Source organism: Muscardinus avellanarius (assembly GCF_963383645.1).
Source record: "Muscardinus avellanarius genome assembly, chromosome: 10".
Lineage (NCBI taxonomy): Eukaryota > Metazoa > Chordata > Mammalia > Rodentia > Gliridae > Muscardinus > Muscardinus avellanarius.
Window position 1 is genome coordinate 12423457 of NC_137796.1, and position 25374 is coordinate 12448830.

General features: G+C 43.4%; 1 protein-coding gene across 3 annotated transcripts in view; it reads left to right on the forward strand.

The window, feature by feature from the left end:
• Positions 1–25374, forward strand: part of GLG1 (golgi glycoprotein 1) — a gene marked incomplete at both ends in the record, with an annotated part of 128414 nt that overhangs the window by 59845 nt on the left and 43195 nt on the right. For 2 of the 3 annotated variants that reach the window (XM_080703377.1, XM_080703378.1), the window contains 7 exons: positions 1341–1373; positions 5485–5571; positions 10768–10983; positions 18632–18835; positions 19779–19850; positions 22887–23070; positions 24467–24681. In XM_080703377.1, coding sequence (XP_080559503.1) covers positions 1341–1373; positions 5485–5571; positions 10768–10983; positions 18632–18835; positions 19779–19850; positions 22887–23070; positions 24467–24681 — 1011 coding nt within the window. The remainder of the gene's footprint in view (positions 1–1340; positions 1374–5484; positions 5572–10767; positions 10984–18631; positions 18836–19778; positions 19851–22886; positions 23071–24466; positions 24682–25374) is intronic. The other variant, XM_080703379.1, reaches the window with a different exon arrangement.

Sequence of the window (25374 nt, forward strand, 5' to 3'; positions counted from 1 at the left end):
GTTCCATCCACAGACCTGAAAAAAAAAAGTAATGTGCTATACCTAACAGCCTAAAATTAATTTTAATATGATAGTTCATAAGTAAATATAAAATGAGTTTGTATATATTTGTTACCCCGTACTAAATTCTGTGGTGAAATCAATAGTTTCCTAGAAACCTTTTTCTTCTTGAAGTAATACTTTATCTTTGAGTAGAAAAATACCTTCTTACTTTGAAAATGGTACCTTTTATAATCCACATTGCTAATATTTCATGCCAAGTATAGTTTACTTCATTTGAACAGATGCACCAGAGAAACTCGAGGGAAATCACGTTTCCTCCTGGCACATTCTATTACAGTTGTGCCTCCTTTAAAGATCTGAACAAGCAAACCAAAGGAGATACTTATTGCACAGCTGTGCAGTACCAGACAAAAACTAGTTGGCCTTTTTCTTCTTCTTCTTCAGAGCTGGGGATTGAGCCCACGGCCTCACACGTGCTGGGCAAGCACTCTACACTGAATAACAGCCCCAGCCTCTAGTTTACCGTTTCTTAAATTAATTTTATCTCTGTTTCCTGTAAGTGGCTTTTACAAAGCAAATATATTCGTGGAATGTATGTAATTTCAAACTGGCTTCGACTTTCTGTTCATAGATTCCCAAGAAATTAAAAAAATAGTATGTAGAGTTCCTCTGTCCCTATCCTTCAGCTTCCCCCAGTGGTGACAGTAACTTTTTGGTTTTGCAGTACTGGGGTGGAACCCGGGGCAGTCTACCTCCAAGTGCACCCCAGCCCCATATTTTATTCTTTATTTTGAAACAGCGTCTCCCTAAGTTGTAGAGGGCCTCACCGAGTAGCTGAGGCTGGCCTTGAACCTGCAATCTTCCTGTCCCAGCCTCCCCAAGTACTAGGATTACAAGCGTGCGCCATACGCCCGCTGACATTAACTAAGTTTTAAGGCATGGTTAATCCTTCTCTGCAGTCGTTCATAAATCTGCTTTTTAAAACATGTGACTTTCTTTAAAAAAAGGACACTTGTATTATGCCCGATCCTCTACAAAATTAGGACCTTTCTTGTAAAGGTCCTTGCATTGCTAGTGCCTTTGCTTGAGCACCTTTTGCACCGTGGGTTTCGGCCAACACACAGATTGGGAAGAGATTCGGCCTCGCGTGCTGTCTCGTGTAAGCCTCGCCAGCGATCTGAAGACACACGAGCTCCACTTAAAGTCCTTACACTGAACAGGCACAGTTAGTTGAATATTCAGATGTCTTGTTTTGAGTTTATTTTGGTGGTGTATCAAAACTGGAGAGATTGCTTTTTGTTTTGTTTTAAACATCATCTCTCTTTTTTTTCTTCTAGCCTGAAAATGAAATTTCTTCAGACTGCAATCACGTAAGTGTGGATTTTCTGTGACTTGCCATATGTGCTCTCGATATACGGTGACAGACTTTGGGATGCTCTTCCCCTTGTGCTAGGAAGATTTCTTTCTTTCTTTTTAGATTGTCTTAATCTGAAAATGATCATAAACCATGTTTAAGGACCATGGTAAATTTGCAAAAAACCCCTTCATTGTAGAAACCAGCAGGTTTTGCCAAATAGTGTTTATGTTCTTAAGCTTTTTTTTTTTTATTACAGCTACCAAATGAAAATAATCAGTCCTCTAACATAATTAGTTCTAGTCAAGCTGACAGTTTTAAAATGCTGTATTTTAAAGTTTTCATGTAGTCTGTGATGTGATTTCCAACTGCCTTAAATTTTTACTGTGCAAAAGTATCAGGTGCTTTGGTAGACGTCTATACAGAGTGGGGCAGGAGGTGAGTTTTGTAGAGGGGGCTTGACGTCAGGATCCGGGATCCTCAAGAGTCTGAGTGGTAGGAGCTGGCGAAATAGAGGCAACTCAGCCGCTCAGGTTATTGTTCTACACATTTAAAGAAATACAGCAGCCGGGCGAGGTGGCGCACACTTGTAATCCCAGCACTTGGGCAGACAAGACAGGAGGATCTGGGTTCACAATCAGCCTTGGCTACTTAGTGAGGCCCTCTGCAACTTAGGCCCTGTTTCAAAATAAAGAATAAAACATAGAGCTGGAGGTGTAGCTCGGTGGAAGAATGCCCCTGGGTTCAACTCCCAGTACCCCCCCCCCAATGATAAATGTGGTCTGATTCTCCAGGTAGACAGTGCAGAACTGAACTGATTAGAGGACACCTGCCTTTGGATCTAGACCCAGTACCCCCCCCCAAAAAAAAAAAAAAGAGAAAGAAAGGGAAAGAAAAAGAAAGTAGGTCTATGAAGTAAATAACTGTCAATTGTACAATTAACTAAAGTTGTACAGAGAAAGAAATATAAGATATTCTATATGGCTCACTCTCTATATAATTACATCTCTCACATAGTCAATAACGTCAATGCCAACCATCTGACTCTGTGATTTAGATGCATTGGGAGGCCTGAGAGTCCATTCCTCGTCTGTAGTATAAATGATAGCATACCTGAAGCCAGGCATGGCGGTGCACGCCTATAATGCCAGTACTTGGGATTTGGAGACAGGATTGCTGGTTTGAGGCCAGCCTCAGCAATTTAGCAAGACTCTAAGAGACCCTATTTCAAAATAAAAAGGGCCAGGGCATAGCACAGAGGTAGAATGCCCCTAGATTCAATCCCCTAGTCCAAAAATAAAAGCAAAAAGATTTTTAAAGTATTTCCCTCTGAGGAGGACTTTAGAATGGGACTTGACAGAAACTGCTTGTTTGTTTTGACTTATTTTATTTTATTATTGCTGCTGATTTTGTGGGACTGGAGTTTGAGCCCATTGTCCCGGGGTTAAAGTTCTCTCGTGGCTTGCCAGCCTTTGAAGCAGCCGGGCCTGGCCTGAGCCATCCTCTTTGGACTTGGTTCCTCTGAGGCCCCTCCCGCGACCTCAGTGCTCACGCCCCACTCATTTGCTTGAGGCTGGCTCCTCCCTGCTCCTGAACCAGCAGGCCTTCCAGTCTTCCCGTAGATGGCAGTTTCCCCAGTCGTCTTCCCTGACCGAGCCCCGTGGACTCCTCCCCTGTTGACTGCAGCCACCACTAGACAGGCAGACTGGGTCTCCTGCGTTATGCCCCACTTCCTTTCACAGTGCCTGGAAGATAGTATGTACTTGGTAAACTTTGTGTGTGGTGGTGGGGGGTGCTGGGGATCGAAACCAAGGGCATTCTACCTGTGAGGTATACCCCCAGCTCTGTTTTATTTTTTATTTAAAAACAGGACTCACTGAGCTAAGAGCCTCACTGAGTGGTGAAGCTGACTTTGACCCTGCAATCGTCCTGTCTCAGCCTCCCAAGTACTAGGATTACAAATGTGTGCCACTGTGCCCAGCTCAGTAAACCCTTGCCCGTTTCCTCCAGTAACCTGCAAGCCTCCTGGAGAGTCGCCTGTGTGTGGTGCGCCATAAGCCCTAAGCAGGCACTTGATCCAGTGAATGGCTGTGTTCTTTTTTCCTGGAGTCTACATCGGGAGAAAGAATGGGCTCCCTTCCAGAAACACATCTCATGTCCTGTATCCTTCAAAGCCTTCGTTTTGAATAGTTTGAAGGCTCATTTTTGCTACTTTTCAGAAATTGAAATTTTTTTAACCAAAGCTGCAGTGATAAAGTAAGATTTGGCCCTCAGCTGGGAAAACATGGGCTTTAGGCATTTTGTGGCTTAAGACATATTAAACTGGTCAGGTAGGGGTGGCCCTGGGTTTGAGCCCCAATACTGTAAAACAACAACAAACGGAAACACAGAAAACCACAACAAAACTGTTGTGTAAAGTAGACTTTGTGACGTGTGGTCAGATGTGGCTTCCTTGTTTTGGTCAGTGCTGGGGTCACGGCCAAGGCCTCGGTGTCGGGCAGGTGCTCTGCTGCTGAGCCACATCCCGGCTTCAAGCCAAGTGTGGTAAAGGAACAGGGTAGAGATGCGGGAGTCACGTGCCGGGCAGCACTCCTTCATGAGACTGGTTTCTGGAAGCACCGTTGGCTGAGACCTGAGGCAGAAGCTCCGAGCTTCCGGGTTAGACTCTGGGTTTAAGCAGAAGTTAGCTTTTATAACCTGTTTATATTTTCTGAAAACTTTGTCAGAGAATTTATTTGTTTATTTACTTATTTATTTTTATGGTACCAGGTACTAAACCCAGGGGCATTTTGCCTCTGAGCTGCATCCTCAGCCCTGTTGTTCATTTTTATTTTGAGACAGTGTCTCACTAGGTTGATGAGTCTCACTACTTGCTGAGACTGTTTTCAAACCTGGATCCTTCTCTCTCATCACCCAAGTACTAGGATTACAGGCCTGTGTCACCATGCCTGGTTTATCAGAGATTTTAATAGTTAATTTTTCCTTCACACTTTATTTTTTGGGGGGTGCTGGGGGTTGAACCAGGGGCATTCTACCTCCAAGCTACACCCCCAGCCCATTTTTTACTTTTTATTTTGAAACAGGATCTCACTAGGTTATGGAGGGCCTCACTAAGTAGCTGAGGCTGGCTGTGAACCCAGATCCTCCTGTCTCAGCCTCCCAAGTATTGGGATTACAAGTGTGTGCCACCATGCCTGGCTCCCAAATAATTTTTAATTCATTGTTTAAAAAATTTATTTTAAACCAGGCATGGTGACACACGCTTGTAATCTCAGTACTCAGACCTTGTTTTCAAATAAAATATAAAATAGGTTTGGAAGTATATCCCAGAGGTAGAAAGCCCCTGGATTCCGTTCTCAGTAGAAAACAAAACAAAACAAAAATACTTTAAAGAGCCAGGCATGGTGGTTCACGCTGTAATCCCGGTACTTGGGAGGCTGAGCCAGGAGGATCGCAGGTTTGAAGACAGCCTCAGCAAGTAGTGAGATGCTCATCAACCTTGTGAGACTCTGTTTCCAAGTGAGAACTAGAATCAGGCTGGAGGTGGGGCTCAAAGGTAGAAAGTTAGAATGCCGCTAGATTCAGTCCCAGTACACACTCCAGTACACCCCCCCACCACACACATCCTTTAGTTTAAAGGAAAGTGTCTGAATGCTACTGATTTGCTTCTTATTTTATTTTATTTATTTATTTTTTTTTATTTTTTTTATTTTTTTTTTGCGGGTCTGGGGAAACCCAGGGGCATTCTACCTCCGAGCTACACCCCCTGCCCTATTTTTTATTCTTTATTTTGAAACAGGGTCTCACTGAGTTGCGAAAGGCCTCAGTAAGTAGCTGAGGCTGTCCGCGAACCGCCATCCTCCGTTCTCAGCCTCCCGAATGCTGGGATTACAAGCGTGCACCACCACGCCTGGCTTGCTACTGCTTTTGTCTGCATTTGTTTTTCCTTTTATCTACAAATGTGATAGCCTTTTATCTTACATTTTTGGCTACACAATGTGTAAAAATGTTTTATCTATTACTGGCTTTTATCATTTATGGTAACCACTTGTGATAAATCTCATCCTGTTCTAACTGAACGCTTTTGTTTTGCTTTGTTTTCTATTTGGTTTTCCTCTGGAACCTAGTTGTTGTGGAATTACAAGCTGAACCTGACTACTGATCCCAAATTTGAATCTGTGGCCAGAGAAGTTTGCAAATCGACCATATCAGAGGTAGGTTGTGAAAGCATTCTATGGATGTTTCGTGACTTAGAAGAGAAAATATGTCTTTTGACCAGACCAGTCACTGAAAGAGGAGGTGGCTTTACTCTTCTTGGAATTCACATCTGTCTAGGCTGAGAAAATGGAACTGGGTGGAATTAGACTGCTATTGGCTGAGATAGTTGGGAATCAGGTTCTGTTGGTCCCCAATCCTGAAGCAACCCCAGGAGCTTCAGCGCTGCTCTCTCGCCTTTTTTGAGGGGTTGTGGTACTGGGGATGGAACCCAAGGGCATTCTACCTCCAAACTACAACTCCAGTTCTCCCCTTTTTATGATACTGGAGATTGAACTCAGGGACATTCTACCTCTGAGCTACACCCCCAGCCCCATATTTTTATTCTTTATTTTGAAACGGGGTCTCACTAAGTTGCAGAAGGCCTCACTAAGTAGCTGAGGCTGGCCATGAACCTGCAATCCTCACGTCTCAGCCTCCCAAGTACTGGGTTTACAAGCGTGTGTTACCATGCTGAGCTCTCAGCCCTATTTTTAAAATTAATTAATTAATTTATTTATTTATTTATTGAAACAGGGTCTCACTGAGTTGTGGAGGGCCTTACTAGCAGCGGAGGCTGGCCGTGAACCTGCGATTCTCTTGTCTCAGCCTCCTGCATACTAGGATTATAGGCATGTGCCACCCTGCCTGGCCCCTCTCTCTTGCTTCACAGGTGCCAGCTTGAGGAAGCCAAGTGGTCTCCCCAGGAGACCTGTCAGCACCCCTGAGTGTTTGACTCTTATCTTGGGTCAGTTGAACCACTTTACCTGTTCAGAGCTAAAAGGTGTGTTCATGTAGTTATAAAATGATATTGAGTGAAAAGACAAATAATTAATGAAAATGTATAAACTGGGTTTAGTGGCACATGCCTCTAATCCCAGTAATTGGAAGGCTTAGACACTGAGGATTGCAGGTTCAGAGCCAGCCATAGCAATTTATTGAGACCCTGTTTATAAATAAATAAATAAATAAATAAATAAATAAATAAATAAATAAATAAATAAATAAAATAGGGCTGGGGGTGTAGCTCAGAGGTAGAATGCCCAAAGAAGAAAGGAAGATATATAGCCCTATACAGACATTAATGGGGAAATTTTTTGCAATATTTATCTTATCTCTGTAAAACAGCAAATGATATTAATGAAAATTGTGATATTTTAAATTTGTTTTGGTTTGTTTTGTTATTTTGTGGTACTGGGGATGAAACCTCAGAGGCATTCTGCCCCTGAGGTACACTCCCAGCCCTAAATTTTTAGGCTTTTTTATTTTTGAAACAGGGTCTCATGGAGTTGTGAAGGGCCTCACTAAGCAGCTGAGGCTGTCCGTGAACCACGATCCTCCAGTCTCAGCCTCCTAAATGCTGGAATTACAAAGATGTGCCACCACGCCCTGCTCATTTTTTAAAAAATTAACAGTAGAAACTCTAGAAAGCCAGAGATCACAGAGAATCCAGTTGCTGTTTTCCATAGTCCTGGGTCTTGCCAAAGACTAGCTTGTCCTCTAGCTGACACTGTTGAGGATGTTAGTCAAGGCCACTTCTCCTGGGCTGTTAAGAAAGACCTGATCTCCATCTCCAGTACTAGAAAGAAAGAAAGAAAGAAAGAAAGAGAGAGAGAGAGAGAGAGAGAGAGAGAGAGAGAGAGAGAGAGAAAGAAAGAAAGAAAGAAAGAAAGAAAGAAAGAAAGAAAGAAAGAGAGAGAGAGGGAGGGAGGGAGGGAGGGAAAGAAGGAAGGAAGGAAGGAAGGAAGGAAGGAAGGAAGGAAGGAAGGAAGGAAGGAAGAAAGATCTGGTCTCACCCAAACAAGTCCTCAGCTGTGCTCCTCACTCAGGGCACTTTGGGGTCTGATAGAACCTTCTCTCTGCCTCAGTCCTTACGCTGGGTCATGTACCTTTTATTTCTTTAAAGCAGTGATCCTGCTGGGTGTGGTCACGCACGCTTGTAATCCCTGCGCTTGGGAGACGGAGACAGGAGGATCGCGCAGGTTCGAAGCCAGCTGTGCTGACTTAAGAGGCCCTGTTTCCAAATTTTAAAAATGTATAAAAATAGGTCTGGGAGTGTAGCCCGGAGGTAGAAGGGTTTCCAGGAACCCCAGTACCAAAAAAAAAAAAAAAAGGCAGTGACCCTTCCTATTTACCTTGGACTTCAGAACAGAATAATTTATCTTTGAAAAATTGATCTTCAGCTTCTTTGATATTCCGTATCTCAGATTCCCTTAGCTACCTATATGACTAACCCTCCAGCTTTAAAATATCAAAGGGAGAGGTGTTTGCTTAGAAACAAATACTAACAAAGAGTTCCACGCTTGACCTTTAAGTGTTTATATATTCCCACTATAGTTTGTAACTGTCAAGTAGAAGTAGGTTGCTTCTTTTAAGGTTTTACACACACACATTTGTGTTGCCCACTCTGTCAGGATTAAGTCTATACCAACTTGCTTACCAGGTGGGCGTTCAGCTCAGGGTGTGCATACTCGCCTGGTGACTTCACTCTTCCCATCAGCCTCCCTTCACTACAGCGTGCGAGCAGTACTGGTCCCCTGCAGCCTGGCCTTTCGTGGCTACGGTTTTGTAGAAGATCCAGATAAGGAGGACGCTTCTCCCTTCCTACAGCGAGTTGGTACTGGAGTCAGGAAAATTAAATACTAGGAAGAACATAGTTGCCAGCAAAACCTTTGTGTTACAGCTCCCTCCTCTAAGTTTAAGAATCCTACTTTAAGGCATTCGCCCTCCGAGCTACACCCCTGCCCTATTTTTTATTCTTTATTCTTTATTCTGAAACCGGATCTCACTGAGTTGCAAAGGGCCTCACTAAGTAGTAGCTGAGGCTGGCCTCAAACCACGATCTTCCTGTCTCAGCCTCTCAAATGCTGGGTTTACAAGTGTGTGCCACCACACCTGGCTTGAAACATTTTTTAAATGGCACTGAATGAGTCAGCATCCCTAACCCCTTCAGAGTTTACTTCCATTTTTTTTTATTTGTTTGTTTGTTTTTGCTGTACCAGAAATGGAACCCAGGGGCATTGTACCTCCGAGCTACGCCCCCTGCCCTATGAGTTGTAAAGGGCCTCACTAAATAGCTGAGGCTTTCCCCAAACCACGATCCTCCAGTCTCTGCCTCCCGAATGCTGGGATTATAAGCGTGAGCCACCACACCCGGCTCCATTTTTTTTTTTCCCCCAGTACTAGGATGGAACTCAGGGGCCTTCTACCTCCGAGCTCCACCTCCAGTCCAGTTTTTTTATTCCTTACTTTGAAATAGGACCTCACCGAGTTGCAGAGGGCCTCACTGAGTTGCTGAGGCTATTCGCAAACCTGGGGTCTTCCTTTCCCAGCCTCCCAAATGCTGGTATTACAGGTGTGTGCCATCACACCTGCCTACAAATTTCCGTCTTAAACTGAGTTTTGACTTGGTCTTGATGCGATCCTGGAGCTACACATAAAGAGACCCAGTTGTCTATGAGGTAGCTTGTAGAATGTCACTCATGCAGCCCTTTTGAAAAAGGAGATTATATTTGTTTTGTGCTCGTGCATACTTACAGCAGATGATATAGTAAGGTAGAGTGGTCTCCACTGTTTTTGTTATTGTTGTTGTGGTGGTGGTGGTGGTGGTACTGGGGTTCCTGGAAACCCTTCCACCTCCGGGCTACACTCCCAGACACCTATTTTTTATATTTTTATGTGGAAACAGGGTCTTAAGCCAGCGTGGCTGGCTTCGAACCTGCACAATCCTCCTGTCTCCGCCTCCCAAGTGCGGGGATTACAAGCATGTGCCACCATGCCCAGCCAACTTTTTTCATTTTTGAAAGGTGTTGGGGATTGAACCCAGGGGCATTCTACCTCTGACCTACACTCCCACCACTTTCTTAAAATTTTTATTTGGAAATAGAGTCTATCTAAATTACTGATTCTGGCCACAAGCCTGTGAACTCCTGTCTCGACCTCCCAAGTACTAGGATTACCAGTGTGCTCCACCACACCTGGATGCTTTCATATTTTTATGCCTGAATCTCTGCTTTGGGGGGCTAGTTTTATTAGCATTTGTAGTTTGAGATGTACTTCTGGGGAACTCTAACCATGTTGAAGGACTTGGTTATGCTTGATCATATGTCTACACCACTCAGACTAGTTAGCAGGGGTCTCCCCCCCCTCCCAAATGTCTTGCAAGACTGCTCTGAACACTTTTAAATAAGTTCCTGTTCCAGACCACAGCACTTAACGCTTGCATTCTAAGTTCATAAAAAAGTGTCCAAATCCATAGTTAATTCAGAGCACATGCAGTATCGTGCCAGGAAGTTATATTCTGCCTTTCGTCATCTTCCCTTTGCCCTTAGATTTGCCTCTTGCTCTAGCTGGCTGGTAGCTTGGCTCGGGACAGGACGCAGACTTCGGTTCTGTGCCTGTTTTCCAGGCCTACCCCTAGGAACCTCTCCTCCTCGTCCACTGCATTTTTTACATAGTTAAAAAGGCTTCCCCGCCTGTCAGGGTTGTAGATGTTAACAGCTTGTTGTTTACTCTATAAATGGATTCTACCTAAGTATTTGGATGCGAGTATACTTTCTTGCAGAGCACATTAGTCATGTATTTCTAGAAGGCACAGTACTTGCAGTGGGGATGTGTGTCTAGGAAAAACAGCCTGTTTCCTTTGCTCTCACACTGCCGTCAACACAGGCGCTAAGGCACCAGACGTGCAGGGGCTTCTCCCAGCAGCACGTGAGCGGTCTGTTCTGCCTGGACCCCAGCCCAGTGTCCTCTCCTTCCTGACACCGTCTACCTGGAGACCTCTCAGCTCCCACCGGCTGAGGCTCGTTTCCCCAGACCCTGCCGTCCCTGTAGGTGCTGGGCACAAGCCCCCGCTGGTTTTTACCAGTGCTTCTGAACGAATAGTTATAAATCAGCGTTCCCACACTCTCCCTGGGTTCAGTTCATTTGCTTGAGTGGCTCACATAACTCAAGAAAATACATTTACTGGACTATTTATAAAGGATATTTCAAAGGATATAGGTAAAGATGTACATTGGTCAAGGTGTGTCTCTCTCCCGGAACCTCTGCATATTGTCTGCTGAGAAGCACTCTGAACCCGTTAGAATTCTCATTCTTACAAGTGTTTGATACAAGCACAGAATCCTTGTGTAAAGCAGCCACTTTCTTTTGAACAGATTAAAGAATGTGCCGATGAACCAGTTGGAAAGGGTTACATGGTCTCCTGCTTGGTGGACCACCGAGGCAACATCACCGAGTATCAGTGCCACCAGTACATTACCAAGATGACAGCCATCATCTTCAGTGACTACCGTCTAATCTGTGGCTTCATGGATGACTGCAAAAATGACATCAACATTCTGAAGTGCGGCAGCATTCGGCTTGGGGAAAAGGTACCTGTTCATGGGCTTTAGCCTTGGGCTCCCGTGAACTTGGCAGATGAGAACCATTGTGTGATTCACGCGGGAAACTTTCAGGATTAGAGGTGACTTTAAAGTTGAAATTCAAAGAAACTTAAGTCCCAGATATCACTACAACAGAAGACCTGTTGACCTGTGAATGTATTTTGTGTTCAGAACAAAATATTTCAGTACCATATATGGATATGCAGAAATTAATATCTGCTAAGAGTAGTAGTATCTTCAAAATATTATCTATAATGTACCCCTAGCAAAGAAGAGAGTTCTCTAATCTTTCTCTGAACTATCTCACTGTTATCATTTTAAAAAATACTTAGCAAGCACACTGGTTGGTTTCTATCTGTAAAATGAAAATATTAGGAAACTTTAAGATATGCGAAAGTTCTTCTAACTTGTCAGAGGAAACGTGCTCTGTAAGTGTGATATAATTATGTTCATCTCAGAAGAACTGATTATAGTAAAGACAGAGAAGAAAATAACTACCTAGCTAGTTTTTTCTTTGTAAGTTGTATCTGATCTTATGTTTGAAATTATGAGTCGGTGAACAGAAGGTCACAGTAGAGGTTTGGCCAGGTTTATGCTGAATGTGTTTGCTCAGCAAAAAGAAGGAAACTTGAAAAGTAATGAATGCCAGGAGAGGTGGTCTGAGAATGATGGCATCAGCTGTTAACTGCTGCTGCTCATTAACCTATTGTTAGGACATTGGATGGAAAATATCTCTTTGTTTATGGTTTACAGTCTCTCTCTCTCTCTCTCTCTCTCTCTCTCTCTCTCTCTCTCCCTCCCTCCCTCCCTCCCTCCCTCCCTCCCTCTCTCCCTCTCCCTCTCCCTCTCCCTCTCCCTCTCCCTCTCCCTCTCCCTCTCCCTCTCCCGGGGATTGAACCCAGGGCATTCTACCTTTGAGCTACACCCCCAGGCCTGTTTGTTTGTTTGTTTTGCAGGTCTGGGATGGAACCCATGGGCATTCGACCTCCAAGCTACACCCCCTGCCCTATTTTTTATTTATTGTGAAACAGGGTCTCACTAAGTTGCAGAGGGCCTCACTAAGTAGCTAAGGCTGTCTGCGAACCGCGATCTTCCGGTCTCAGCCTCCTGACAGCAGGGATTACAAGTGTGACCACCACACCTGGCTTTATCTTTCATTTGTAATAGGTTCTTGCTAAGTGGCTGAGGCCGGTTTTCAACCTCTGATCCTCTTGTCTCATCCTCCCAAGTTCTGGGATTAATAGGCGTCAGCCACCTTGCCTGGTTTTCAGGCACTTAGACAAATAAGGTGTGGTGTTAGGACCCTGCAACTGAGCATTCCAGCTCAAGCAAGGGGTTTGTGCTGAGCTGGTCTGGCTGTCACCAAGCCCCGACGCCTTACCCCATATCAGCACAGACCCTTGTCCCCTTTCCCAAGTACCCCCCGAGTCAGTCTTGAATACTCTGTGAGCCGGCACAAAGCTTTCAGACAGCCAAGAAAGGCCAGTTTTCATAAAGAAGGCAGGTGGTTTTTTTTCCTTCCCAGCAGATTCTAGAAATGGCACAAAGGCACTTAGTTCAGTTGACCACGATGATTCAGGAAGCTCCTCTGGCTTTATTTAGCGTGATGGGAAATTATATCTGATTTCAGACCTTAGTCCTTTTTAAATCTTGACATAGTAATTCTTCCTCCAAGCTATACCCCCAGCCCTGTTCTTTATACTTTATTTTGAAACAAGGTCTCACTAAATTGCAGAGGGCCTCACTAAGTAGCTGAGGCTCACTTCGAACCTGTGATCTTCCTATCTCAGTCTCCAAGTACTGGGATTACAAGCCCGAACCACCACGTGCCAGTTCCACTCTTTGTAGTAGTTTTTGCCTATTAACCACCAAGGTAATAGCTGATTAGTTTCCTACAGCTCTAAATTGTCAGTATAAAACCTGCAGTACTGGGGATTGAACCCAGGGACATTCCACCTTCAATCCACACCCTCACCCCTGTTTTTTATTCTTTATTTTGAAACATGCCTCATTAAATTGCAGAGGGCCTCACTAAGTAGCGGAGGCTGGCCGCAAACCTGCGATCCTCCCAAGTACTAGGATTACAGGCGTGGACCATCACACCCAGCATAAAACCTGCTTTCAATTGTACGTCTGAGTTTCTAGGTCTGCAGTGGCTGAAATGACTTCAGGAAATGGTACTGCTGGAGCGAGAGGCTGTGACCGGCTCTAGATTTGTTAAAATAACAAAGTGTTTCCATGGACATAGACATTTTTGTCATTTTATCTTTCTTTTTTACAGTACTAGAGATTGAACCCAGGGGAGCTCTGCATACAAGGCAAGCACTGAGCTACATCCCCAGCCCTTTTCAAAATTTTGTTTGGGCCTCTCTAAGTTGCCCAAGCTGTCCTCAGACCCAAGATCCTGCTGCCTCCGCCTCCTGGCTCACAGGGGGGTGGGGGGGTACAGGTTGGAGGCCCCCTGTAGCAACTTAGCAAGGTTTCCAGCATCTTTGGGAGACCCTGTTTCCAAGAAATAAAGTAGGCTGGGTGTGTAGCTCAGAAATAGAATGCCTCTGGATCCAGCCCCCCAATATCACACACACAAAAAGAATTCATAATCTGTTTATACCTGCCTCTATAATGAACATGTAAAGGTCATGATTTCAGAGCTATAGTGATTTTTCCAAGATATTAATGTATAAATTTTAGAAAAAAAGAAGATACATTTATAAAACCGTCAGGGTTTTCTAAATAAATGTAAATATTAAAGGACAGATTTCTAAAAGTGTAAATAATTGACATGACCTGAAGAAAACTGAAACCTGGCTTCCAGAAAGGAGCTTAACTGTGGCTCGTGCCACAGCATCACCCCTGCAAGCTCTAGTGCTTGCGTCATTTCATTACCTCCTGCTTCAAACCATTCTCTTCCTACCGTGTGGATCTCAGGAGCCCCCAGAAAGGCTGAAACAGGACGATAGCACAGACAGAAGCTGAGTGCTTGCCAGTGTGGAGGCCTGTGCTTATGACCCCGGCCCCTTGGGGGCAGAAGCAGGAGGACTGGGGATTTGAGGCCAATCTGGACAACTTACTGAGCCCCTATCTCAAAATAAAAATTTGAGCCGGGCTTGGTGGCGCACGCTTGTAATCCCCGCGCTTGGGAGGCGGAGACAAGAGCATCACACAGATTAGAAGCCAACCTCACTGGTTTAAGAGACCCTGTTTCCAAATTTAAAAAATATATAAAAATAGGTCTGGGAGTGTAGCCCGGAGGTAGAAGGGTTTCCAGGAACCCTAGTACCACCAAAAATAAATAAATATAAAAATTTGAAAAGGGCTTGGGATATAACTCCATGGTAGAGGGCTTGCCCAGCATGTGCCAGTGCCAGGTCCAGGGTTCAGTCCCTACCACTGCCAAAAAAAAAAAAAAAAAAAAGCTATTCATATTTCAATATTTCAGGTGTGTATAGTAATAACCAAGCACTTTTTTTTTTTTGTACTGGGGGTGGAATCCAGAGGCTTTCTATCTCCGGGCTATACTCCCAGCCCTATATTTTATATTTTATTTGGAAACAGGGCCTCACTACGTAGCTGAGGCTGAACCTGTGTGTTCCTCCTGTCTCAGCCTCCCAAGCGCGGGGATTACAACCGTGTGCCACCACGCCCGGCTATAACCAAGCTTTTTTAAAATCTCAGTAATTTTATTTCCCACAGGTAATGTGCAGGCGTCTAGTTCACTTCAGTTGCTTTTATTCCTATTTGGTAATTGACCATATGGTCTGTCTTGTCAAATATTTGTATGTTTCAGTTACATAATTGAAGTGGACTGAATCAGCTAGCTCAGAGACTTAGGGAACTCCTAGAGTATTTTTATTTGAAACAGTTATTTATCTGAAAGATATAGTGAATTAAAACATGAAGTGGAAGTGATATGATGACCCAGTGCCGATGTGAGATACTACAATTGCTGCAGTTAAAGGGAATCTTAGATTCCTTGGGGGGTTCTTACGCCACCATGATGCTGCCTTGAACCTAATAAAAGCAAATGGAACCATTAAGAAGTATAATAGGTCTAAATATTTAGTCTTCCTGGTGGCATGTTTAAGGCAATTATAAGCCCCAAATATGCAGGGAAACACTTAGCAGACTCATTATATGGAAATCAGTTCCTTGCCATATTACGCCTGGATTAAAGGCTTCAATCAAGAGTCATCTCGCCTGCTATTATATTTACCTTCCTTTATGTATAATATTGACTATAAACCATCACAGTCTGTTAGATCTTATGGTGAAGCACAAGTTCTTCTTTTGATTCTTATGAGTAAAAATAGGATTCTGCACTTTTTATGCATTTCTATATATGATTATGATTTTATTATTTATTTTGTGGTACTGGGGATTGAACCCACAGGCATTCTTTCTACCTCTAAGCTGCACCCCATCCCTGTTTTATATCTATTTTTCTGAAACAGGCTCTCCTTAGGCTGATGAGAGTCTCACTTCTCAAATCTGCAATCTTCCTGTCTCAGCCTCCCAGCTACCAGGATTACAGGTGTTTGCCACCAACTCCAGATGAAATTTTTATTAATTGGAAGAAAAAAATCTAATTGCTAGTGACTAAATAAGTTTTTATGGCCTACTAAAATTTAATACAGGCTGTTGTTTTACAGTATAATATTATAATAATCACTTGCATACTGTAACTAGTATATGTTTCTGTCCAGATCTTTAGTTTGTTTCTTCTTTAGGAGGTAGAAAGGGCCTTGCCTAAGTGGAAGTGGCCTCATTAATTAGGAAGAAAAAAGGAGCCCGACTCCGGATCTCTCGGCTGTGCCCCCCCCCACCCCCTGTTCATCCTTCAGAGTTTTATCTGTTCACAGTTGCTCTCCAAAACAACTTTTCAGTCATCCCAGGTTTCTAAGCATTGGGTAGAAAAGGTTAAGGTCTAGATAGAGGATAGGAGGCGCTTCTTGATCAGCTGTGGGTCAGTGCCTTTGGAAAACCACAAAGCCTGCTCAGAAAAGTACACAAAACACACATACTTTTTTTTTTTTCAGTACTGGGGATGGAACCCAGGGGCATTCTACCTTCGAGCTACACCTCCAGCCCTATTTTTTAGTCTTTTTATTTTTGAAACAGTGTCTCATTGAGTTGTAAAAGGCCTTGCTAAGTAGCTGAGGCTGGCCACAAACTGTGATCCTCTGGTCTCCACCTCCCAGATACTGGGATTACAAGTGTGCACCACCACGCCCGGCCCACACATACAGATTTTAAGACTAATAGACCTCACCCACACACACAAAAATTGACCCCAAGTCTAGAGAAATAAATGATGAACTGTTAGCCAGGCATATTACACACACATGCATAACACTTGTGTGTGTGTGTGTGTGTGTGTGTGTGTGTGTGTGTGTGTGTTACTGGGGATTGAATTCGGGGCATGCTACCTCTGAGCTACACCACCAGCCCTATTTTTTATTCTTTATTTTTTATTTTTTGAAGATTTAAAGAAGTTTATTAAAAAGATAGAAATACAGAAAATAGAAATACAGAAAATAGTTACAGCCCCATGCCAAAATGGCATGAGTGGGGAGGGTATCCCGGGCCAACTCACCACTCCCCTTATTCTTTATTTTGAAACAGGGTCCCACTAAGTTGTAGAGGGCCTCACTAAGTAGCTGAGGCTGGCCATGACCCTGCGATCCTCCTTGTCTCAGCCTCCCAAGTACTGGGATTATAAGCATGTGCCACCACGCCCAGCTGACGCATAACACTTTTAAGCCTGTTTTGGGGTGGGTTTTTTTTTTTTTGCTTTTTTTTTTTTTTACAGTAGATATTACAATTCTTCTATCCTCTGTTCATAGGCATGTTAAGAAAAAATATGGGCATTTTCATGAAAATACTCGGTTATTGCTGTTTTAGAACAAATTGAATTACAATAAGATAGAACATATGTAATACTTCTTTTAGTTGAAAGTGTGCTTGAAGTAAATGTTTTCCTACCTGGATTTAGGTATCTTTTCAGTATATCCTGATAGATTCATTCATATTCTCCCCCCTCAGACATTCTACCTCTGAACTACACTCTATTTTCTTTCTTGTTTTGAAACAAGGTCTCATTAAGTTACTGAGAGCCTCACTAAGTTACAGGTTGGCTTTCAACCTATAATCCTCCTGCCTCGGTCTCCCAAGTACTAGGATTACAGGGGTGTGCCACCATGCCCAGCTAGACTTTATTTTACTGTAACTATTTATATGTGTGTATCAATAAGTGCTAACACTGTATTTCCAGATGTTTTTGTATTTCCAGATGTTGTTGTAGCCTATCTTATGAGTATAGAAGATTAGGACCCCTAAATAGAAAATATTTAGGGGGAGCCGGGCATGGTGGCATACACCTATAATCCCAGTACATAGGATGCCAAGACAGGAGTATCACAGGTTCAAGGACAGCCTCAGCAAGTAGCGAGCCTCTCATCCGCCTAGTGAGACCCTGTTTCAAAATAAAAAAAAAGAAAAACTATTTAGGAGAAGTTTTTTTCTATTTTGGATGAGTCAATGCATGTGGTTGCTATGGGGTAATACAATGTATAATTAAAGGTAATTGTGTGGTTTTAGAAAAAGTCTCAGAAGCAGTTTATATAAATCATGGTAATCTTGTTAAATAGCAGTGTGGTAAATCTAAAACATCAGAGTGAGCTGGGCATAGTGCCACACGGCTGTAATCCTAGTACTCAAAGGCTGAGACAGAGCGCATGTTCAAAGATAGCCTCAGCAAAACGTGACAGGACTCTTAACACTGTAGTGAGACCCTGTTTCAAAACAAAAGAAAAGAAGGCTGGAGCTGGGCGTGGTGGCTTGTAATCCCAGTACTTGAGAGGCTGAGACAGCAAGATCGCCTCAGCCAGCCTCAGCTACTTAGTGAGGCCCTCCACAACTCTGAGTCCCTCCTCAAATTAAAGAATAAAAAATAGACTGCAACTTACCTATATTTTATTTTATCTTATTTTATTTTTGGTGGTACTAGAGATAGAACCCATGGGCCTTCTACTTCCAGGCTATACCTCCAGACCTATTTTATATTTTATTTGGAAACAGAGTCTTAAGTTTGCTGAGAGCCTCAGTAAGCTGCTGCGGCTGGCTTCGCACCTGTGATCCTCCCGTCTCAGCCTCCCGAGTACTGAGAGCACAAGCGTGCAGCACCACGCCTGGCTATGTCATGTGTGTTCTACCCAAAGATGAGTGAAGGCACATATTTTTGTTTTAATTCCATGATGTGCTTGATTCCATTTGATCTCTCAGTGGGACATGCCTATGCTAACTATATGTTGGGGGGTTTGTTACTTTTTTTTTTTTAACAAATGATGCTTATTTGAAGTCCATGCGATAGCCAGGCTTGGAGGTGCACGCATGTGATCTCAGTACTTGGGAAGTTGATACTGGAGGGTCCACGGGTTCAAGGACAGCCTCAATAATTTCATGAGTTTCAGCAAACTAGTGAGAACCTGTTTCCAAATAAGAAACAAAACTGCTCTGGGAATGTAGCTTGGGGGTAGAATGCCTCTGGATTAAATTCCCCACACTACACACACACACACACACACACAGAAGTCCATGTGATAAAAGCTTTATAACATTCCTATCTTTGTGATTTTAGGACGCACATTCCCAAGGTGAGGTGGTGTCATGCTTGGAGAAAGGCCTGGTGAAGGAAGCAGAAGAAAAAGAACCCAAGATTCAAGTCTCTGAACTGTGCAAGAAGGCCATTCTCCGGGTGGCCGAGCTGTCCTCCGATGACTTCCATTTGGACCGGCATTTATATTTTGCCTGCAGGGATGACCGAGAGCGCTTTTGCGAAAATGTGAGTCACTCGGGCGCTGTTCTTCTTTTAAGTCTCCTCAGTACTGTATTCCAGAATAAAATAACCCTCGCACATGCAGAAGAGCCGCGCAAAGGGAACGTGGAATCCACCCAAGACGGCAGAAGATGGTTCTCGACGCTCGCTCAGCCCGAGCTTTGACACCTCGTTAGCAGTTGGCTTCCGACAGTCTCCACACATTATTTTTTCTACTTTATCTCACTTATCAATTACAATTCTTGGAAGTCTATTTATCTATAGAAATCTTATTTTACCAGGGAATCCTGTTCAGATCTATTCTGTGACTAAAACTGAAACATTACATATTCGTATGGTTTTTGGCTAATGTAAAGAAAACAGCAAGTGTCCTACATTTATTTATTTATTTATTTATTTATTTATTTATTTATTTATTTATTTATTTATTTATTTATTTATTGGTGGTACTGGGGTTCCTGGAAGCCCTTCTACCTCCGGGCTACACTCCCAGACCTATTTTTATATTTTTATTTGGAAACGGTCTCCTAAGCCAGCGCGCGCGGCTGGCTTCGAACCTGCTCGATCCTCCTGTCTCTGCCTCTCAAACGCGGGGATTACAAGCGTGCGCCTCCACGCCCGGCAAGTGTCCTACTTTTAAAACCAACCCCCTCATCACTACCCAGTGACCCACTAGACAACTTTCTTTCTTTCTTTTTTCCCCCCACTCTTTTTCTTTATTTCTTGGTGCTGGGGATTGAACCCGGGATCTTGTACGCGCTAGGCAAGTACTCCACCACTGGTTTATTCTAAGAGGGTTTTGACTCCAGCATAAAGTTGTAAGCAGACTCCATCTGATGCCTTCCTGGTTCTCTACTGAACAGTACTTAACAGTGTGTGTGAGACTGGACGGTGCACAGCATGGCTGCTTGGCTAATAGTACTAATAATGCGTTATGTCCACCTTACAGACACAGGCCGGGGAAGGCAGAGTGTATAAGTGCCTCTTTAACCACAAATTTGAAGAATCCATGAGTGAAAAGGTAATCATTTCTTTGAGATAATCTAATGCTTTGTTTATTTCTTTAAAACATTCACAAACCCTTTTTGCCCTATAATATCTACAGTGGGGTTTGGTTCTAGGCATCCCCACCGTGGATACCAAAATCCAAGATTACTCAAGTCCTTTAAGTAAAATAAAGTGATATTTGCATATAACTTACGCACATTCGTGTGTGTGTGTGTGTGTTAGTTACTGGGGATTGAACCCAGGGACATTCTACCACTGAGCTACACCCCTGGCCCTTTTTTGTTTATTTATTTATTTTTAATTTTGAAACAGGGTCTTGCTAAGTTATCTAGTGGAATCCTCCTGTCTCAGACTCTCAAGTACTGGGTTTACAGATTACACCACCACACCTGGCATCCTGTATACTTTTTGTTTGTTTATGATACTGAGAATTGACTCCAGGGGTGTGAGCTTCACTCCCAGCCCAATTTTATCTTTTTTATTATTTATTTATTTATTTTCGGGTCTGGGGATTGAACCCAGGGGCATTTGACCTCCAAGCTACACCCCTTGCTCTGTTGTTTTATTCCTTATTTTGAAACCGGGTCTCACTGATTTGCAGAGGGCCTCACTAAGTAGCTGAGGCTGTCTGCGAACTGTGATCCTCCGGCCTCAGCATCCCAAATGCAGGAATTACAAGTGTGCGCCCCCACACCGGGCTTTTTTTTTTTTTTTTCCCTGTACTGCAGATGAAAACCAGGGGCATTATACCTTCTGAGTTACACTCCCAGCACTATTTTTATTCTTTATTTTGAAACAGTGTCTCACTGAGTTTCAAAGGGCCTCATTAAGTAGTAGCTGAGGCTGTCTGCGAACCACAATCTTCCTGTCTCAGCTTCCCAAATGCTGGGATTACAAGCATGCACCACCACGCCCGGCTTATCTTTTTATTTTAAAACAGGGTCTCACTAAGTTGCAGAGGGTCTCACTAAACTGCTGAGGGTAGCTGTGAACCTGTGATCCTCCAGTCTCAGCTTCCCAAGTACTGGGATTACAGGTATACACCACCATGCCCGGTTATCCTGTATACTTTAAATTATCTCTATTTAACTCCAATGGTTTATATATCTGCCTTTATAACAGTACTACACTGTTTCAATTATTGTAGCTTTATATGGTTTGAAATTAAAAAATATATGTCTTCTAGCTTTGTTCTTTTTCGAGATCGTTTTGGGTATCTAGAGTCCATATTCCATATTAGGATAGATTTTTTTCTGAAAAATAAATATATAAATATATGATAGTTTCACCTAAAAAAAAAAAAGAAAAAATATTCTCTGGTAAGAAAGAATGCAAAAAGAAATATTGAAATGTTATCTTTAAGTTATCAAAAGCTTGGTATCAGAGAAATGAAACTGTTATGTGAGATTATAATTTTTAATTTTGGATAAATTGCTATAATACTAGATGTCAACCACTAAGCCAAGCATGAGAAGGAGGGATGGGGAGGGAACAGGGTGGGGATCGGGTGGGGGCTGACTGGGCGATGTGTGCATGTATGTCTACAAAAGTTTTTGGATCCCACTGTGATGTATGAATACAGTGCACCAATAAAAAATTAAAAAAATTAAAATAAATTATCTCTAGATTACTTTCAATACTTAATACTGTGTAAATACTGTGTAAATAGTTGTTATACTGTATTGTTTAGGGAATGACAAGGAAAAAGGCCTGCACATGTTTAGTGCAGTTTTCTTTCCCTCAAAATTTTGGATCTACAGAGTCAGAGGGCTGGCCATCCCCGTGTATAATGACTGATAAAGTATACCTTTTTCAGAGGTGACAGAATTGAGCTTAAGTAGAGAACCAAAGCATATTAGCTTTAAACTAAGAAAATGAAGTCCCAGTTGTGTTATCCAGACAATTAGAAGTGTTTGAGGGTCAATTTTAGGAGTAAATAAAAGACTGTTTTTCTTATTTATTTATTTATTTATTTATTTATTTATTTATTTGTGGTACTGGGATTGAATCTAGGGCCTTTCTACCTCTGATCTACATGCCTAGCCCTGTTTTATTTTTTATTTGGAAACTGGATCTCACAAGGTTGCTGAGAGCCTCACTAAGTCGCTGAGGCTGGCCTCAAACCTGTGATTGTCCCGTCTCAGCTTCAGGTACTGGGATTACAGGCATGTGTCACCACGCCCGGCTAAAATTGGAGAATACAATCTTTTGTCACTTTTTAAAGTAATTAGTTATTCCCGCGCTTGGGAGGCTGAGACAGGAGGATCGCAGAGGTTTGAAGCCAGCCTCAGCTACTTAGTGAGGCTCTCAGCAACTTAGTGAGACACTGTTTCCAAATAAAATACAAAATAGGTCTGAGAGTATAGCCCAGAGGTAGAAAGCCCCTCCGTCCCACCCCCAGTACCACCAAAAATAAATAAATAAATAAATGTAATTAATTAAAGCTGGGCGTGGAGGCCCATGCCTATATTCCCAACTACTTGGCAGGCTGAGGCTGGAAGATGGTTAATTCAAGCCCAGCCTGGGCACTGTAGTGACACTTATTTCCCTCCCCAAAAAAGGTAGTTACCTTTGCTACCCTATCATATACTTCCTGTGCAGATGAAGACATGTTTCTCAACTCAGCTTTCTTCTATCACGTACTGTTTGCCACTGTCTGATAGAAGTATAAGCAGGAGCATCCCAGTTATTAACACCAGTTGCTACTTGGCTTCTGGTGAAATTTGTTCTAGGGATATTGTTGGAGAGAGAAAAAATGTTTTGTTTATCTTAGGACCTGCCACGCTGTGTTTTAGGACAGCTGCTATTGTAGCGACAATTAGCGCTTCACTACAGAATTACAGGGTTCCCTGCCCGTTTACTCCTACCCCTTACCACACTAGTTTAACATAACCGTGCTGAATTTTAGCCAAGCTTAAAGAGAGGTGTTTGGTAATGACTGCAGATGCTGGCGTTTGCTTGGCTCTGAGTCTCAGTGCTCGCCCCAGGTCCCCGTGAACCACTGAGCCACCAGAGTGGTCTTAAGGCTCTCGCTGTGCTCTTTCCCCAGTGTCGAGAAGCGCTAACGACCCGCCAAAAGCTCATTGCCCAGGATTATAAAGTCAGCTATTCATTGGCCAAATCCTGTAAGAGCGACTTAAAGAAGTACCGGTGCAACGTGGAGAACCTTCCTCGGTCCCGGGAAGCCAGGCTCTCCTACCTTCTGATGTGCCTGGAGTCGGCTGTGCACAGAGGTGAGTTGTTCTTTGTTTGGTTTTGGGTTTTGCCCTTGAGATACTAGGGATTGAACCCAGGGTGCTCTACCACTGAGCCACACCCCTTTTATTTTTTTTGTGTTGGAACAGGGTTTCACTAAGTTACTACAAGCTGGCCTGGAACCTACGAACCTCTCGCAGCTCCCAGGTCCTGGAGTTCCTTTCATTCCCTTTTAGATTCATACTCTAAAGTTTCTTACCAGGCATGGTGACGTATGACTGCACTCCCAGTACTTGGGAGGCCGAGACAGGAGGATCACAGGTTCAAGGACAGCCTCAGCAAAGTAGTGAGACTCTCATCAACCTAACGAGACCCTGTGTCCAAATAAGAAAATCGGGTTGAGGATGTAGCTCGAGGGTAGAATGCCTCTGGGTTCAATCCCCATTACCACACAAAAAAATTTTTTTAAATAAGCCGGGCGGGGCGTGGTACTTGGGAGGCTGAGACAGGAGGATAACACAGGTTTGAAGCCAACCTCAGATACTTAGGCTCTCAGCAACTTAGTCAGATCCTATTTCTAAATTTATTTATTTATTTATTTATTTATTTATTTATTTATTTTTGTAGTGCTAGGGTAGAACCCAGGGGCATTCTACCCCTGAGATATACCCCTAGCCTTTTTTTTTTTTTTTTTTTAGGTCTTGGGATGGAACCCAGGGGCTTTCAACCTCTGAGCTACACCCCCTGCCCTATTTTTTCTTTTATTTTGAAACAAGGTCTCACTGAGTTGCAAAGGGCCTCGCTAAGTAGCTGAGGCTGTCTGCAAACGACGATCTTCTGGTCTTAGCCTCCTGAATGCTGGGATTACAACCATGCACCACCACACCCGGCTCAGGAGTGAATATTTTGAGTGTAGTCTTTTCCACAAGCTTCAACTGTGTAGGCCAGTAGGAAATGCTTTTTGGCATTTTGTTTTGTTTTTGTTTTGTGGTACTGAGGGTAGAACCCAGGGGCTTCTACCTCTGGGCTATGCTCCCAGACCTATTTTTATATTTTGTTTGGAAACAAGGTCTCACTAAGTTACCCACTCAGTAGTTGAGGCTGGCTTCGAACCTGTGTGATCCATTTTTTACTTATTAAGATTTCCAGTGACGGGGATGTAGGTCAGTGGTAGAGTGTGTACTCCGCATACATGAGGCCCTGAGTTCAAGCACCGGGACGGCTCCCCAAAAAAAAATTCTATTGGCAAAGCATTTGTATTATTAGCTTAGGAGTATAAAATCAATATTACATAACCCTGGTGAGATAAACCCTCTTTTTGCTGCTAAGGCTTATATATATATATATATATATATATATTTTTTTTTTTTTTTTTTTTTTTTTTTTTTTTTTTCCCCCGCTCACCATGATGGGACGGCTTGCACCCTCACGTAGGACGGCAGGTGAGCAGTGAGTGCCAGGGGGAGATGCTGGATTACCGCCGCATGCTGATGGAAGACTTCTCCTTGAGCCCCGAGATCATTCTGAGCTGCCGCGGGGAGATTGAGCACCACTGCTCTGGACTGCATCGGAAAGGACGGACCCTGCACTGTCTCATGAAAGTGGTTCGAGGGGAGAAGGGGAACCTCGGGATGAACTGCCAGCAGGCGGTAAGGAAAAGTTTCTACTGTCACGTCTCACCTGCTCAGGAGCTTCTCCTTGGCATGTCCCAGCTTGCTTCTCTGAATCATTTCTGATATCACAGTGAACACTGATACTAAAGTTCAGACAGAATACTGTTTCTTTGGGCTTTTTTTTTTTTGTGTGTGTGTGTGTGGTACTGGGGTTCCTGGAAACCCTTCTACGTCTGGGCTACACTCCCAGACCTATTTTATACTTTTTATTTGGAAACAAGGTCTCTTAAGCCAGCGCGGCTGGCTTCAAACCTGAGCGATCCTCCTGTCTCTGCCTCCCAAGCGCGGGGATTACAAGCGTGCGCCACCACGCCTGGCTCTTTGGGCATATCTTAATAAGAATACTACAAGCCGGGTGTGGTGGCGCACGCTTGTAATCCCCGCACTTGGGAGGCTGAGACAAGAGGATTGCACAGGTTCGAAGCCAGCCTCAGCTACTTGGTGAGGCTGTCAGCAACTTAGTGAGACCCTGTTTCCAAATAAAATATAAAATAGGTCTGGGAGTATAGCCTGGAGGTAGAAAGCCCCTGGCTTCCACCCCCAGTACCACCAAAAAAAAAAAAAAGAATACTACAAAACAAAAGTTTGAACTCAGAATAAATAAAAAGAGCTAGGTGTGGTGGCACGCGCTCCAGTACTTGGGAGGCTGAGACAGGAGGGTCCCAGGGT